Here is a 12,832-nt window from a genome sequence, read left to right as displayed (position 1 = left end):
CTCCTTGGCGTCACATGATTTTTATTTTACTAGTGGGGTACCGTGAAATGGGGGGAATAGGGACAGCAAGGTGAATAGGGACAGCAAGGTGAATAGGGGCAGCAAGGTGAATAGGGACACAAACTGAAAAAAAGTTCGGAAACTTTTTTCGCTGAAAATTGATAACCATCCTGATTTGTTGATATTTGGGTTGAATGTGTTCTCTTGTTTTTTAAAAAAGCAACTTATAGTCCCTTTAACCCCATATATGGGTTAAATAGGAATAAATAGGATTTTTATGGCTGTCCATATTCACCCCGTTTTACGGGTGAATCGGGACAGTCACTAATACAAAAAAATAATAATCAAGAAATAGGGACAGTTTGGAGAAACTTTTTATCCCATTTTTTTTTTCATTGGCACCGTGGTTTATATTATGGATGCATATTATGTGCATCCATCTGAGCTATCAATTTAGCAATAAGTTGGAAACTCAGGATTGTTTCTTGATTATTGTTTTTTTGTATTAGTGACTGTCCCGATTCACCCGTAAAACGGGGTGGATAGGGACAGCCATAAAAATCCTATTTATTCCTATTTAACCCATATATGGGGTTAATAGGGACTATACGTTGCTTTTTGAAAAAACAAGAGAACACTTTCAACCCAAATATCAACAAATCTGCAACTGCAACTGGACCAGACGGCATCAGCCCACGGGTCCTAAAATCCTGCTCTGCCGCTCTGTCTCACCCTCTCTCTGTTCTTTTCACCCTATCTTTTGCTCAAGGTCATCTGCCAGCATCCTGGAAATCAGCAAACATCACCGCTTTACACAAAAAGGTGCAAAAACAGATCATTGCAACTACAGACCAATCAGCCTTCTCCCAATTATCAGCAAAGTCATGGAATCCATCATTGCTTCGGATATGAAATCTTTCCTCTTCTCCAATGGCTTGATCTCTGATCATCAATTTGGATTCAGACCAGGTCACTCTACTCTGGACATGCTGCTTCTGCTGTCTCAACAATGGATGGAGGTCCTCAATGCCAAACAGGAAATCAGAGCTGTCTCCCTTGACATATCACGTGCCTTCGATACGGTCTGGCACCCAGCTCTGCTCACCAAACTCTCCTCCTATGGTATCCATGGAAATCTCCATGCATGGCTTGCGGACTTCCTCTCTGGTCGTAGTCAACGTGTGGCCCTGAATGGATTTCTCTCATCTCCCCTTCCTGTTCAGGCTGGAGTTCCCCAAGGCAGTGTGCTGGGCCCTGTGCTTTTTCTGGTCTTTATCAATGATCTCTCTGACTCTCTGGAAAATCCTCTCTATCTCTTTGCTGATGACTCCACTCTCTGCCACTCCATTCCTCTTCCCTCAGATCGGCAGTCTGCAGCCTCCTCACTCTCTGAAGACCTGAACAAAATCACAGACTGGTCAAACAAGTGGAACATGTCTTTCAATCCTGACAAATCTCACTCTCTTACTATGTCTCTCCGAAAAGATCGACTGGACAACCCTCCCATCTACTTTCTCAACAATCCTCTCCAAGAAGTTCTGTCGCTCAAGCTTTTGGGTCTCACTATCTGCCATGATCTTTCTTGGGAAAACCACATTTCCAAGCTGGCCTCCAAAGCCAGTCGCCGACTGGGCATCCTCCGTCGTGCGAAGTCCTTCCTCGGCACACCTGAGCTCCTCACCACATACAAGGCTTTCATCCGCAGCTCAATGGAATACTGTTCTCCCCTATGGGCTGGTGCTCCTGCCTCACACCTGGCTCGGCTTCACGCTGTTGAATCCAAAGCTTTCAAAATCATTGGAATCTCCCGCGATGAAGCTATCTCTGAGGGCCTTTCACTCACTCACCGCAGGCAGGTAGGTGGTCTTTCTGTCTTCTACCGACTCCTCTCCGGCCTTGCTCCCCCAGCTCTCTCTGTGCTCTGTCCCCCAAATATTCCTACAGATCGCACAAGATCTGCCAGCAACCCTCTGATGGTTAAACTGCCGAAATCTCGGCTCTCTGCTCACCTTCACTCTTGCATTCCTCTTTTCTCCCGCCTCTGGAACAAACTCCCACACTCCCTTCAATCCCACTCCTCCCTCCAGGTCTTTAAAACAGCTGTTCACCACCATCTCTTATCTTCCCCCATCCAAAACCTTGATCTTTTCTACCCCCACTAATTCACCCCAGATCCACCTTGTTTGAAATTCCAACTTCCTTCCTGGAAGTCCTGGCAGTGTCCATATGTTTATACCTCTCCCACACCCCCACCCCCCTTCACATGCCTCCCCCCCAAAGCCCTCTCCCTCCCACAGATCTCTCGATGTCTCCATGTCTCTCGGTCCCTGCTCTCAAATGTTTTGTTTGTGTCCTTCCCCCTCTCTGCCCCGCTCCCGATGTTATTTGTTGTATGTGTCTGTTTGTCTTTCTGTGTGATTAATGTTCGCTCTTTCACGAGCCTCGATCTTGTATACAAAAAAAAATAAAAAAATAAAAAAAAAATCAGTATGGTTATCAATTTTCAGCGAAAAATGTTTCCGAACTTTTTTTCAGTTTGTGTCCCTATTCACCCCATTTCACAGTATGTGATGTTTAAGCAATGACGAGCCGTGCTTCGTACGTAGGTACGTACATAATAAATAGATCCAGTATGATTAGACGCATGCAACACCGACCTCCTGCTAGATATCGACTAAGGTTTTATTTTTCAATATGGACTCGATTTCGATTTGAAATTGAAATTGTTGAAATCGATTTCAACAAAATTTTCAATATGGACTTTCAATTTCAATAACAATATGTTACAGGTTTTTATGCCTCCGACAAAGTCACCGGGGGCATTATGTTTTCGGGTTGTCCGTCCATCCGTCCGTACGGGCTAAACCTCGTTTTACTCAGCAACCACATGTCCAATTGAGACAAAACTTTCAGGGTATGAGTGACACCCATGCAGAATGTTTTATCATAATTGTGACGTCATAGGTCACGTGGTATAGCAGCCATCTTGGATTAAAAGCAAATAATTAAAAAATTATTTCTCGGAAACCGCTGAATGGAGCAATTTGAAAATTGGCACATTGTCAAGTACTCCCAATGGGGAACAAAAGCATGATGATGATTGATGACATCATAGGTGATGTGGTATACCAGCTAAAAATGTTTTAATCGAATTCCTTACCCTAAAAATCTGAAATTGCATGCACATGATCTATGACCCATTTGTATTGAATATTAAATTTAATGCATCATAGGTCACATGGTTTGGCAGCCATATTGGATAGAAAAACGTGATCCCCTACCCGTACATATGCAGAGTGATGGCATCTACCCATTGTGGGACTATGCGGAGGCATATTGGTGACACAGTCGCATTGTTCTAGTTATATAAATTTTCATTTGCGGACGCTTCCCGACGGTTCTGTGATTTTTGCCGGTGTAATGGCTTTGATGTCCGTCGGCACGCCAAATTTCAGCTTTACACGACACCTGGAAAGTACCGAGCATTAATATCAGTCAGTCAGTGAGTGGTTAGAATGAGCTTTATATGTTAGATTAAAGAAAGAGTATGTTGCTTTTATTCTTGTATTTCTTTTCACGGTGAAAATTTGAATACGAAATAAATACAGGAAATTCCTCCCCTCAATCTATTATTTAATCAATTATTGACGATAGGACATTGGATGAAACTTGTCCACTTAGTTGGGAAGACCCTTACATTGTGGCACGTGGTCTGCATGGTCCGTCCGTCGCCACTCCTCCTCCTCCTCCTCCCAACCCCCAGGCAGCTGCCATACCCCAGACGCAGAGCCCTTTTAATGAGTAAAATATGCTAAGGAGTAACAATCAGATCTAACAGTCGAAGGTAAACTACACCCTGCACATTACCCCTTGGATGCAATTATGGTTTGCCGTTTAAATCCTTGTAAAGCGATAAACGAGTTCACTGCATACAGGTTTTTGGAACCAGATTTCACCCAACCCTAAAACAACCAGATATCCCTATTTTAATGGATTGTTCCCGAGAGGGCATTCAGGCAGAGGGACCTCGAAATCGATTTCTCAAAAGAGGATGACTTGAATAAATGAACGAATGTCGAAAACACCTCCTCAAACGGGGTTGAAGGGGAGAAACAAAGTTTCACTTCGTGTTCGTGCACATAAAAGTATCTGTGAAAAGAAAATCACTCAGGTATCTCGTAAAAAATACTCTTACTCAATCGTGTTTCCAGCCTAATTGGAGTTATCTTACTCCACTGGATATAAATTACCAAAGAACATTTTCTTTAATTGTCGTGTGTTGGCTTGAAGCCATTCAAAATATGACGTACACGCACGACACCCAGAGAAAGTCTGATTTGCGAATAATGAACTGAAAATTGTCACAACTCTTGGGATGGAGAAAAGAAATGCAACAAACAAAATTTGTAACTTGCAAAAAGATGGCCCAGAAATGCAACAAACAAAATTTGTAACTTGCAAAAAGATGGCCCAATGGGGTAAATGAAACTTTTTATTATAAAGAAATGAAGAACAAAAATCGGGGCCTCTCCAAACAGACTACTGGTGGTGGTGAGTGCTTCTTTTAATGGGATGAGGGCCAGGCAGGAAGCAGAGAGGAAGCATGGACACGGCGATGGTGGATGTCACCAACGGGTCAGCAAAAAGGAAGAAGAAGTGACCGGGCGATGGAGGCACCACGGGGTCAGTTCTGAAAAAGGGAAGGCTGCTCTTCTCGCTTCTCTGTCCCCAAGCTGTCCTTATGTTTATCCATTCAGAGGATGCCTTGTGTGTGCGCAGTCTTCAAGTTACGGCAACGTCAGCCCATGAAAGATCTTCTTGCTTACACGGCAACTGAAGCACCCGCGACACGACTCAGGGGGACCGTCATCCATACTGTTGTCAGTACCTCTGAGGTATCGCTACATCAGGGACTGAAAATAAAACAAATTGTACTAAAGGAAATCATCCTGTTGCCCTTCTCTTAATAAATTTACCTGACAAGGCCCAAATTCTTAGCCAAATCTACCCCATCAATCAGTAAGGCATATTTTAAAAAAATTGAATACCAAAGGAAAAAAAAAACAGCACATTTTCACAGATGCCCCATGCGATGACATCACATGGGTATTATATATCTTGAGGGTTGGGTCATGCTGGCAACTGCACCACCATTCAATCCCAGTCCAAATCACACAACATCCTCACTTGCACATGTATTGCCGCTCCCTCAAAGGTCAAAGAACTATCACCAAAGGGACTGCAGCGGCTCAGAGTGAAGGCCCACCAGCATCTTCCAGTGGAAAACTTGGGATGGGCAACACATGCCGCTCATAAGCAGCGTCACCCACAAAAATAAGCAAATAATTAATTAAAGCCACACCAAAAAACGAAGGAAGCGGAAGCACGTGCATTTTTTGTCGCCTTAACAAAATGCGATACATTTAAGAGGGCACACGTTCGGTATAAAATACCCCAAAAAATTCAATTCCAGCCAGGCCGAGAGATTCACCTGGAAAGGGAACATTCTGTACAAAACACGAGTATGCCAAATATGAAAAGTCCAAAGATCTTTTTTTACACGACAACCTTGTTTTAAGATGCCAGGAGCTTGCAAGTGCTGTATTCTTTTCATCACTGCCAGCATCATGTGTGAGCCACATTTCGTACAGGTATATAAAGCAAACACACCGTCAATATGAAGCAAAGAAAACCACTAAATAAATAAATAATGTAATGGAGTGGTGAAACTGTCGCATCGAAAGAGAAAGTATGTGGGGATAAAATTCAAGGACAGTGATGGAGAATCAAGTAGTTGGGGAAAACAGAGGATTCGATTGGTGATAAATCAGTAGATCCTTTGTATTTTAACCCAACTATTAGTTAAACCTGTCCTTCGTGAAAAGCAAGCGAGTCATCGCCAGCACGATGAACAAATTCCAAAATTCCTGCTCTAAATACTGCTGAGAGAGTGACGGCGAACTACCCGTAGGCCAAGAAACCGCTTCTGCAGAACCAAGGCTCTGTAACACAGAGTACGGGTGCACCAGATCAGATTAGTTAACCAACTATTAATTTGAACCTGCATTACAATTGCTGCAAACATTCATGAGTTGTAGCAGGAAGAAGAGCGGCGTTGGTAGGATGGCTTAGCCCTTAGAGGCCTGAACGTTCGTCGATGAGCTGGACGAGCCTGGGTTAAAAACTGTCACCATGCAGGGCGATCATCAAGGTGTGCACTGCCCATTGGAAGGACGTTAAGCCAGAGGACAAGTCTACCACCACTGGTCATTGAAGATGCCACGGTGTCTTTCGCAAAGAGTTGGCGAATTATCGCCGGCATCATGGAACCCTGGTGTTGGGCTAGCGGCTAGGGTGCCGGCTTAGGATCCAAGGATCCTGGGTTCGAATCCCGGTCGATCGCTGAATTAACGCCAGGGGGGTTGACTCAGCCTGTCATCATTCCGAGGTCGGCTAATTGAGTACCAGTTCACTGGTAATTCCCTGTTTGTCGTTAAAAGGCGGCAAAAAGGGTTCGCATCAGGAAGGGCATCCGGCCGTAAAACATTGCTTCAAAAAGGGGACCGAAAAACAACAACAACCACGGTTCCCGAAAAAGGCCAACCCCCGCGGCCTCTAAAGGTGTTTTTTTTTTATATCATGGAACAAATTGCATATGTCTGCCGAAATCACTTTAGTAGAACGTCAGGGCTGGCCAGCTGGTTCGTGAAAGACTTGGGCCTAAACCATTCCCCAGCCAACCCCACAAGAAGAAGATGACGACCACTCCTTTTGCATCTTATGATGGATAGGGCTGCCGAAGCAGTTTCTTGGCTATTTGGGCACAATCCTGGATTACTCGAATTGCAGGATACTCAAATGGATCATTCATCCCAGTAAGCTGGTACCCATTTTGCCAAAATCGGAAGGATGACAGGCTGAGTCAACCCCACCTGGTGTTAATTTAACGACATGACAGGGACCTCAAGATCTCAAGCCAGCCATCTTGACCATTAAGCCAGTAACAGACTCGACCCCCAGAAGACGGTGGGAATAATCAAGGCCGTTAAAGTAGTAGTCATAATAGTAGGAAGAACAACGGTTGCAAAATTGTGGTTTACCATAAAATGGAAAAAGCAGAAACATAGCGGAAGCTGAAAATTTGCATAGTCTCTGGAAGTGATGCACACTAGCACTAGACAAAATAACCAGCGCTAAGGTGAAAACCGTTGGGGAAAACTGCTGAGACTGCAGGTTGCCATCAGAGGGGTGCAAAAGAAAAGAAAACGGTGTTCTTCTTCTTCGGCCTCTTCACAGTCATAATTTTTTTTTCGACTTAAGTAGTTAGGTCAGTACTTTGGAATTTTAGCAAGGCCCCGGCTATAGGTCGCCTACTCTTCGCGAAGGAAAAAGAAACATCTTTCGATTTTGTTAAATGTACAGTTTACGCAAAGGTTATTCACATTCACATTTTCCCATCGAAGTTCCACAGAATCTCATCAATTGTCAGGTTTTCCTTTTTCCGTGAGCTCAAGACGCGTCACCTGTGAGCCAAGGAAAGCAGAAAATGAATTAATTTTTACAAATGACGCAGCTCCCTCTACCGTCTTACCCTCGACACATGACGCAATCAAGTTCCAACTCCAAGGAGTCTTATAATATATTCAACACAGTTGCAAAGGAACTGGAAGCGGTCTTCTGCGAGTACATGCTTCACACCTGTGTTCTGGATACGAGTCACTTGGCGTCCTCGGCCTTGGAACAGTCTTTCCTTTTGATCTCTTGCTGGATCTCCTTTGGGAATTCGGCAATGCGTTCCCGCGAGCAGGGCAGGCAGAAACGCCGCGTGTAAAAGAGACTGCAATCCTGAAACGGTCGTTAAGGGGTCACTTCAGCTGGATCAGCAAACACAACGATCCGGCCAACAAATTGCATCGTTTTACAAGATACGTTACTCGGCTATGGTGACAGCACTGCAGTCCATCCTATAACCTCGACACAGCGATTCGTCAAGAAAATACCTGGTTAGGAGCCCATCTATATATTACACAGAGGGAGGGATGAAGAATTGAGATGGAGGGGTGGGGAAGGGGAAACAGAGTAGGAAAGGGGGGGGGGGGGGAGGGTTAGGCAGAGAGTATGGGATGTGGCTGGAATGAAAAATATCGTGTGCAATGAAAATGAAAACCTTCACATCCTGAAAGGTGTGGGGGGAGGGTGGGAAAATGGTGGGGGAGAGGTGAGAGAGGGAAAGGAGGAAGGTAATGTAAAAACTTTTTTTCTTCTTCTTTTTTTTACATATTTGCATATGTCATAGGAAGATGGGGCTGGCAGGATGGTCTAAAGCCAGTGCTTCCAAACCTTTTTTCTGTCGTTTCCCCCTTCAACCAGTTCAACCGTCCGGATTTCCCCCCACCCCCGCCCCTATATATATATATGAATAAGGAAAAAAGTAGCCAAAACACAAAATTTATTCGCTTAATAACATAAACAACATAATAAACAAGCATTCTGAGTATTGCGCTGCAATACATGTCCCCTACCGGCAGTCTGTCGTCCGGAAAACACCGGTACGGGACTAATAAGCCCGCAAGGTCGCTCCGTGGAGCAGCCTGCACGTATTGCACTGTGTGAATTATATAATTACCAACTCACGGTCTGAGGTAACTCGGCTAAAAATTATCCGATTTGCACCAAATAAAGTTTATGAATCGTTGCACAGACCCCTACTTCTCACTAAAAGTGGAAACAGAATGTAAATCGGAGTTAAAACAAGGAATATTAACAGCTTTGAGTGACCGCACTCCAAATTATAGCCCGGAAAACTGTTGGGGAAATTACCAAAGTTCAAAGTGCCATAACTTTGTCAAAAATGATCGAAACGTCGTGAAGTTCGAACTTGATCTGTAACTTATCATGAGGAAACCATGTGCCAAGTTTGAAATCATTAGCATTAAGAGTTTAGGAAAAAAAGTCCGGAAAACTGCTCTTTGCGTGACGGACTGACGGACTGACGGACTGACGGACTGACGGAGGGACGGCGTGCAAACTTATAGTCCCCTCCGGTGTACACCGGCATGGGACTAATGACATAAAAATATAGCAACACACACACACACACACACACACACACACACACACACTCCTACACATACATACAAACCTACACACACACAGAGACACATACACACTCATACATATAAATTTAATAAAAATCGAAATTTTTCGTATATGAAATTGTAAAAATATTTCGTATATGAAAATGAAATTTTTCGTATATATGAAAAGAGAACGTATATGAAATTTTTATTTACCGACGATGTTATAAATGTTTATGTTAAGTAAAAAAGTCGAAGAACAAAATAATTAAAGATTTGAGATTTATTCACTAAAGCACAATATTACACGAATGCTAATATTGTATTTCCCTTGGAATAAGTTTCCCCCTTGGAATCCTAACATTTCCCCCAAGGGGAAATTTCCCCCAGGTTGGGAAATGCTAGTCTAAACTCTAAACTCTAGAGGTATGTACACTCACCTCTAAGCTATCTAGCCTGGCGTCAAATCCAGACTCCGCTATAAACTCTCATCTGGGTGTTTCACAGACAGGGTGATCCATCAATGAGTGCGCCGTCCCTCGGATGGACGTTAAACGTGCGTCCCATCTGCTGACATTACTTGGTGGTTGTTAAAGATCCCACGGTGTCCTTCGCGAAGAGTAGGCGAGCTATTACCGGCACCCTGGACAAATTCCAAATTCCTGTCCCAATATCCTGAGCTGGAGTGACAACCCTACCAGCATTGTAGCTTAGTAACTGTTTCGACAGCATAAACATTCTGCACAAATGATGATGATGATGATGATGATGATGATTATGATGACGATGATGGCAGATAGCTAAATTTGAAACACCACAAATCTGATGCCTGGTTACCAAGGACAACCATTGCAAAGATTGCATTTGTTGCTCATGATGCCATAAGCTGTAAAAATTAAAATAAAAACAGAAATGGAGGGAAACAGTAAAGTTGGAGTGGCAAGGAGTTTGCTGTTTGGATGCGGTTTGTGTCGTGGAGGTCGAGCCTCTTTGAATTTCGCAAGGGAAAATCAACTTCTCTTTGCGTCCTTGCAGACAAAGAAAGAAATTACATCATTACCTCCGCCACCAAAGGTGGATGGAGGTTATGTTTTCACCCCTGTCTGCCTGCTTGTCTGTTTGTCTGTCCGTTTGTGAACAAAATATCTCAAAAAGTTGTGGACGGATTCGGACGAAATTTGGCAGAGATGTAGCGTATGTGACAAGGACGAAATGATTCGATTTTGATGAAGATCTGGATTCGGATCCGGCTACTAGAATTTTTAAAGTGATTCTTCACCATTGGGAGATAGGGCCAAAAAAGATACATAGCCGGATATCTCAAAAAGTTGTGGACGGATTCGGACGAAACTTGGTGGAGAGATTGGGTGTCTGACAAGGACAAATAGATTCGATTTTGGTGAACATCCGAATATGGATTCGGATATGAGAATTATTTAATTTTTTAAGTGATTCTTCACCATTAGGAGATCGGGCCAAAAACTATACGTAGCAGGATATCTCAAAAAGTTAGAGATGGATTTGGACGGAACTTGGTGGACAGGTTGGGTGTGTGACAAGGACGGGTCGATTCGATTTCGGTGAAGATCCGGATCCGGATCCAGCTAGATTTTTAAAGTGATTCTTCACCATCGAGTGATATGGCCAACCAGGTGGAGGTATGCTCTCTACTGAGGTTCTAGTTTACAGTGCAATTCAATTTTGATTGAGAGAATGTCAATTTGATTGACAATGTTCCCAACTGTCAATTTAACCTTGCTCTTGAAGGGAAAAAACGGAGGAAAGGAAGTGAGGAGCGATTGGTCGACACTTTCAAATTACTTGAGTTTGACGGAGAAACGTCAAAACAATTCATTCAGAATTTAATTTGCACCAACAATAGTTGCTTGTTCCTTTTCAAGTCAAATGGCATCACAAGAAAACGTTAAACAGAAACATTCACAATCATCTTGGTATTGCAATGCACTCAGCTACCTGCAGACTTCACAACCAATGCACATACCTGTCCAGCGCACACAGTCCGCTGGCAGAGCTTGCACCGAGAGCCCAGAATCAGCACACGCCCTCGTTCGGTGGAAAACGGGTCCTTGATGACGAAAGATTCCTCTTGTAACCTAGGGGAATGCACAATGGAATTTTCGTTATCATATCCTTGGAGGCATAGCCCTGGTGTTGGGCTAGCGGCTAGGGTGCCGGCTTAGGATCCTAGGATCCTGGGTTCGAATCCCGGTCGATCGCTGAATTAACGCCAGGGGGGTTGACTCAGCCTGTCATCCTTCCGAGGTCGGCTAATTGAGTACCAGTTCACTGGTAATTCCCTGTTTGTCGTTAAAGGCGGCAAAAAGGGTTGGCGTCAGGAAGGGCATCCGGCCGTAAAACATTGCTTCAAAAAGGGGACCGAAAAACAACAACAACCACGGTTCCCGAAAAAGGCCAACCCCCGCTTTGCGGGGAAAAATGGCCTCTAAAGGTGGTTATTTATTTTATATATATCCTTGGAGGCATGCAGTCACTACGTGTAGTGTGGATGCTCACGTATCCGAATGCAACCGTTCCTCGGACGTTTAAAATCCCAATATGGGAAGGGTACACAACACCACTCCGCTAAATAAAAAATAAATAAATAAAGGTTTTGGATGAAAAAGAAATGTTTCAATTTTTTTTTTAAACGTTAAAAAGACTTCAGAGGCGGTGTGGTGGAGCTGGGTTAAGTGACTGTGGGTGAGAGGTGGGTTCATCAGTGGAGGCAGAAGTGCTTTGAGACCTGAACAAGTCGGTAATTCTTTGTCTGCTTCTCGGTGACCATAAACAAGTCATGGTATAAGTTATGCACCACATCAAAGGCGATGCAGGCCCCTCGTTAGGACGCACGGGACAGGTTGGCATATCTGGTTTCCACATGATGTTTAATTCCCTTCAGCAGCTTGGAAAGTTTTCTTCCATCCTCGTTGGTCGTGCTTAGATTTTATCCTTTTTGTCCTCCTTCTGATCCCTGGTTGCTGTTTCCATCTTCATTTGTTAAGTTCTGGCGACGATCCGGCAGATGTTCTTCAATGTCCTCACGATTCATGTTCTGGAAGCCTTCTCCAGGGATACTTGCAAATTGTACCAGTTCTTCATTCGGAATTTCTGAAAAGTCCTCAACATTATGCACATGTGGCCACAGCTGTCTCCACATAACATTCAGGGTAAAGTTCTTCATTTACTTCCAACAGAAGGGCATTGTCTGGATAGCAATCCTGATGTTGTAGTTATTCCAGAATGGCCGCAAGTGGATGTTCTGGAATATGCGTCATATGCTGCACTTCTGCCAGATGCAACACATGATGCAGTATATTATTGGTGAAGATAAGTTTAACGGTGGGTGGTAGAGACTCAACAACCTACTGGAGGGTTGACATGGTGTTTTTGGGCAAAAAACAGCACCTTGAAATCAGGATTGCTTTCACTGAACTCCTGAAGGTCGAGTGGATGCGCTGGACTGCTGGTGCGTTATTGAAGAAGAGGATGACTTTTGGAGGAAGACTTCTGGAAATTAAATAAGGCTTCACATCAGTTTGGAAGTGGCTGAAATACCACGCATGCAACAATACCGGTGTCATCCATCCTTTATAGAGTTGTGCATCCACACCACTCGGAGCAGAGGAATGGAGACGCCCTTCAAGGAACGAGGGGACTTAAACTTATAAATCAAGACTGGTGTACGGTGAAAATCTTCAGAAACACGAGAACAGAACATTCGGGTATTTTGGTCC

At 43.9% G+C, this 12,832-nt stretch overlaps 1 protein-coding gene and 1 long non-coding RNA gene across 11 annotated transcripts in view; one reads left to right on the top strand and one right to left on the bottom strand.

Moving 5' to 3' along the window:
• The window catches only part of CDPF1 (cysteine rich DPF motif domain containing 1), a 68,146-nt gene that overhangs the window by 33,525 nt on the left and 21,789 nt on the right, over positions 1-12,832 (bottom strand). For 2 of the 10 annotated variants that reach the window (XR_010984019.2, XR_010984018.2), the window contains exons 2-5: positions 11,080-11,191; positions 7,699-7,845; positions 5,188-7,523; positions 3,414-3,468 (exon numbers count right to left, since the gene is read on the bottom strand). Coding sequence is in view for 3 of the 10 variants with exons in the window: in XM_068112969.2 (XP_067969070.2) it covers positions 7,717-7,845; positions 11,080-11,191 (241 nt within the window). In the remaining 7 variants the exon portion in view is untranslated. Of the gene's footprint in view, positions 1-3,413; positions 3,469-4,474; positions 7,524-7,698; positions 7,846-11,079; positions 11,192-12,832 lie in introns of those variants that run through there. The other 8 variants (XR_010984023.2, XM_068112969.2, XR_013623111.1 and 5 more) reach the window with 7 other exon arrangements.
• The window catches only part of LOC144891782 (uncharacterized), a 27,849-nt gene continuing 25,329 nt past the window's right edge, over positions 10,313-12,832 (top strand). The window contains exon 1 of the long non-coding RNA XR_013623112.1: positions 10,313-10,404. This is a non-coding gene — a long non-coding RNA (uncharacterized LOC144891782). The remainder of the gene's footprint in view (positions 10,405-12,832) is intronic.

This window comes from Myxine glutinosa, chromosome 4 (genome assembly GCF_964187855.1).
Source record: "Myxine glutinosa chromosome 4, kmMyxGlut1.1, whole genome shotgun sequence".
In the NCBI taxonomy this organism is placed as follows: domain Eukaryota; kingdom Metazoa; phylum Chordata; class Myxini; order Myxiniformes; family Myxinidae; genus Myxine; species Myxine glutinosa.
The sequence above is the reverse complement of the archived record's forward strand: the minus strand, read 5'-3'. Positions and strand labels throughout refer to the sequence as shown.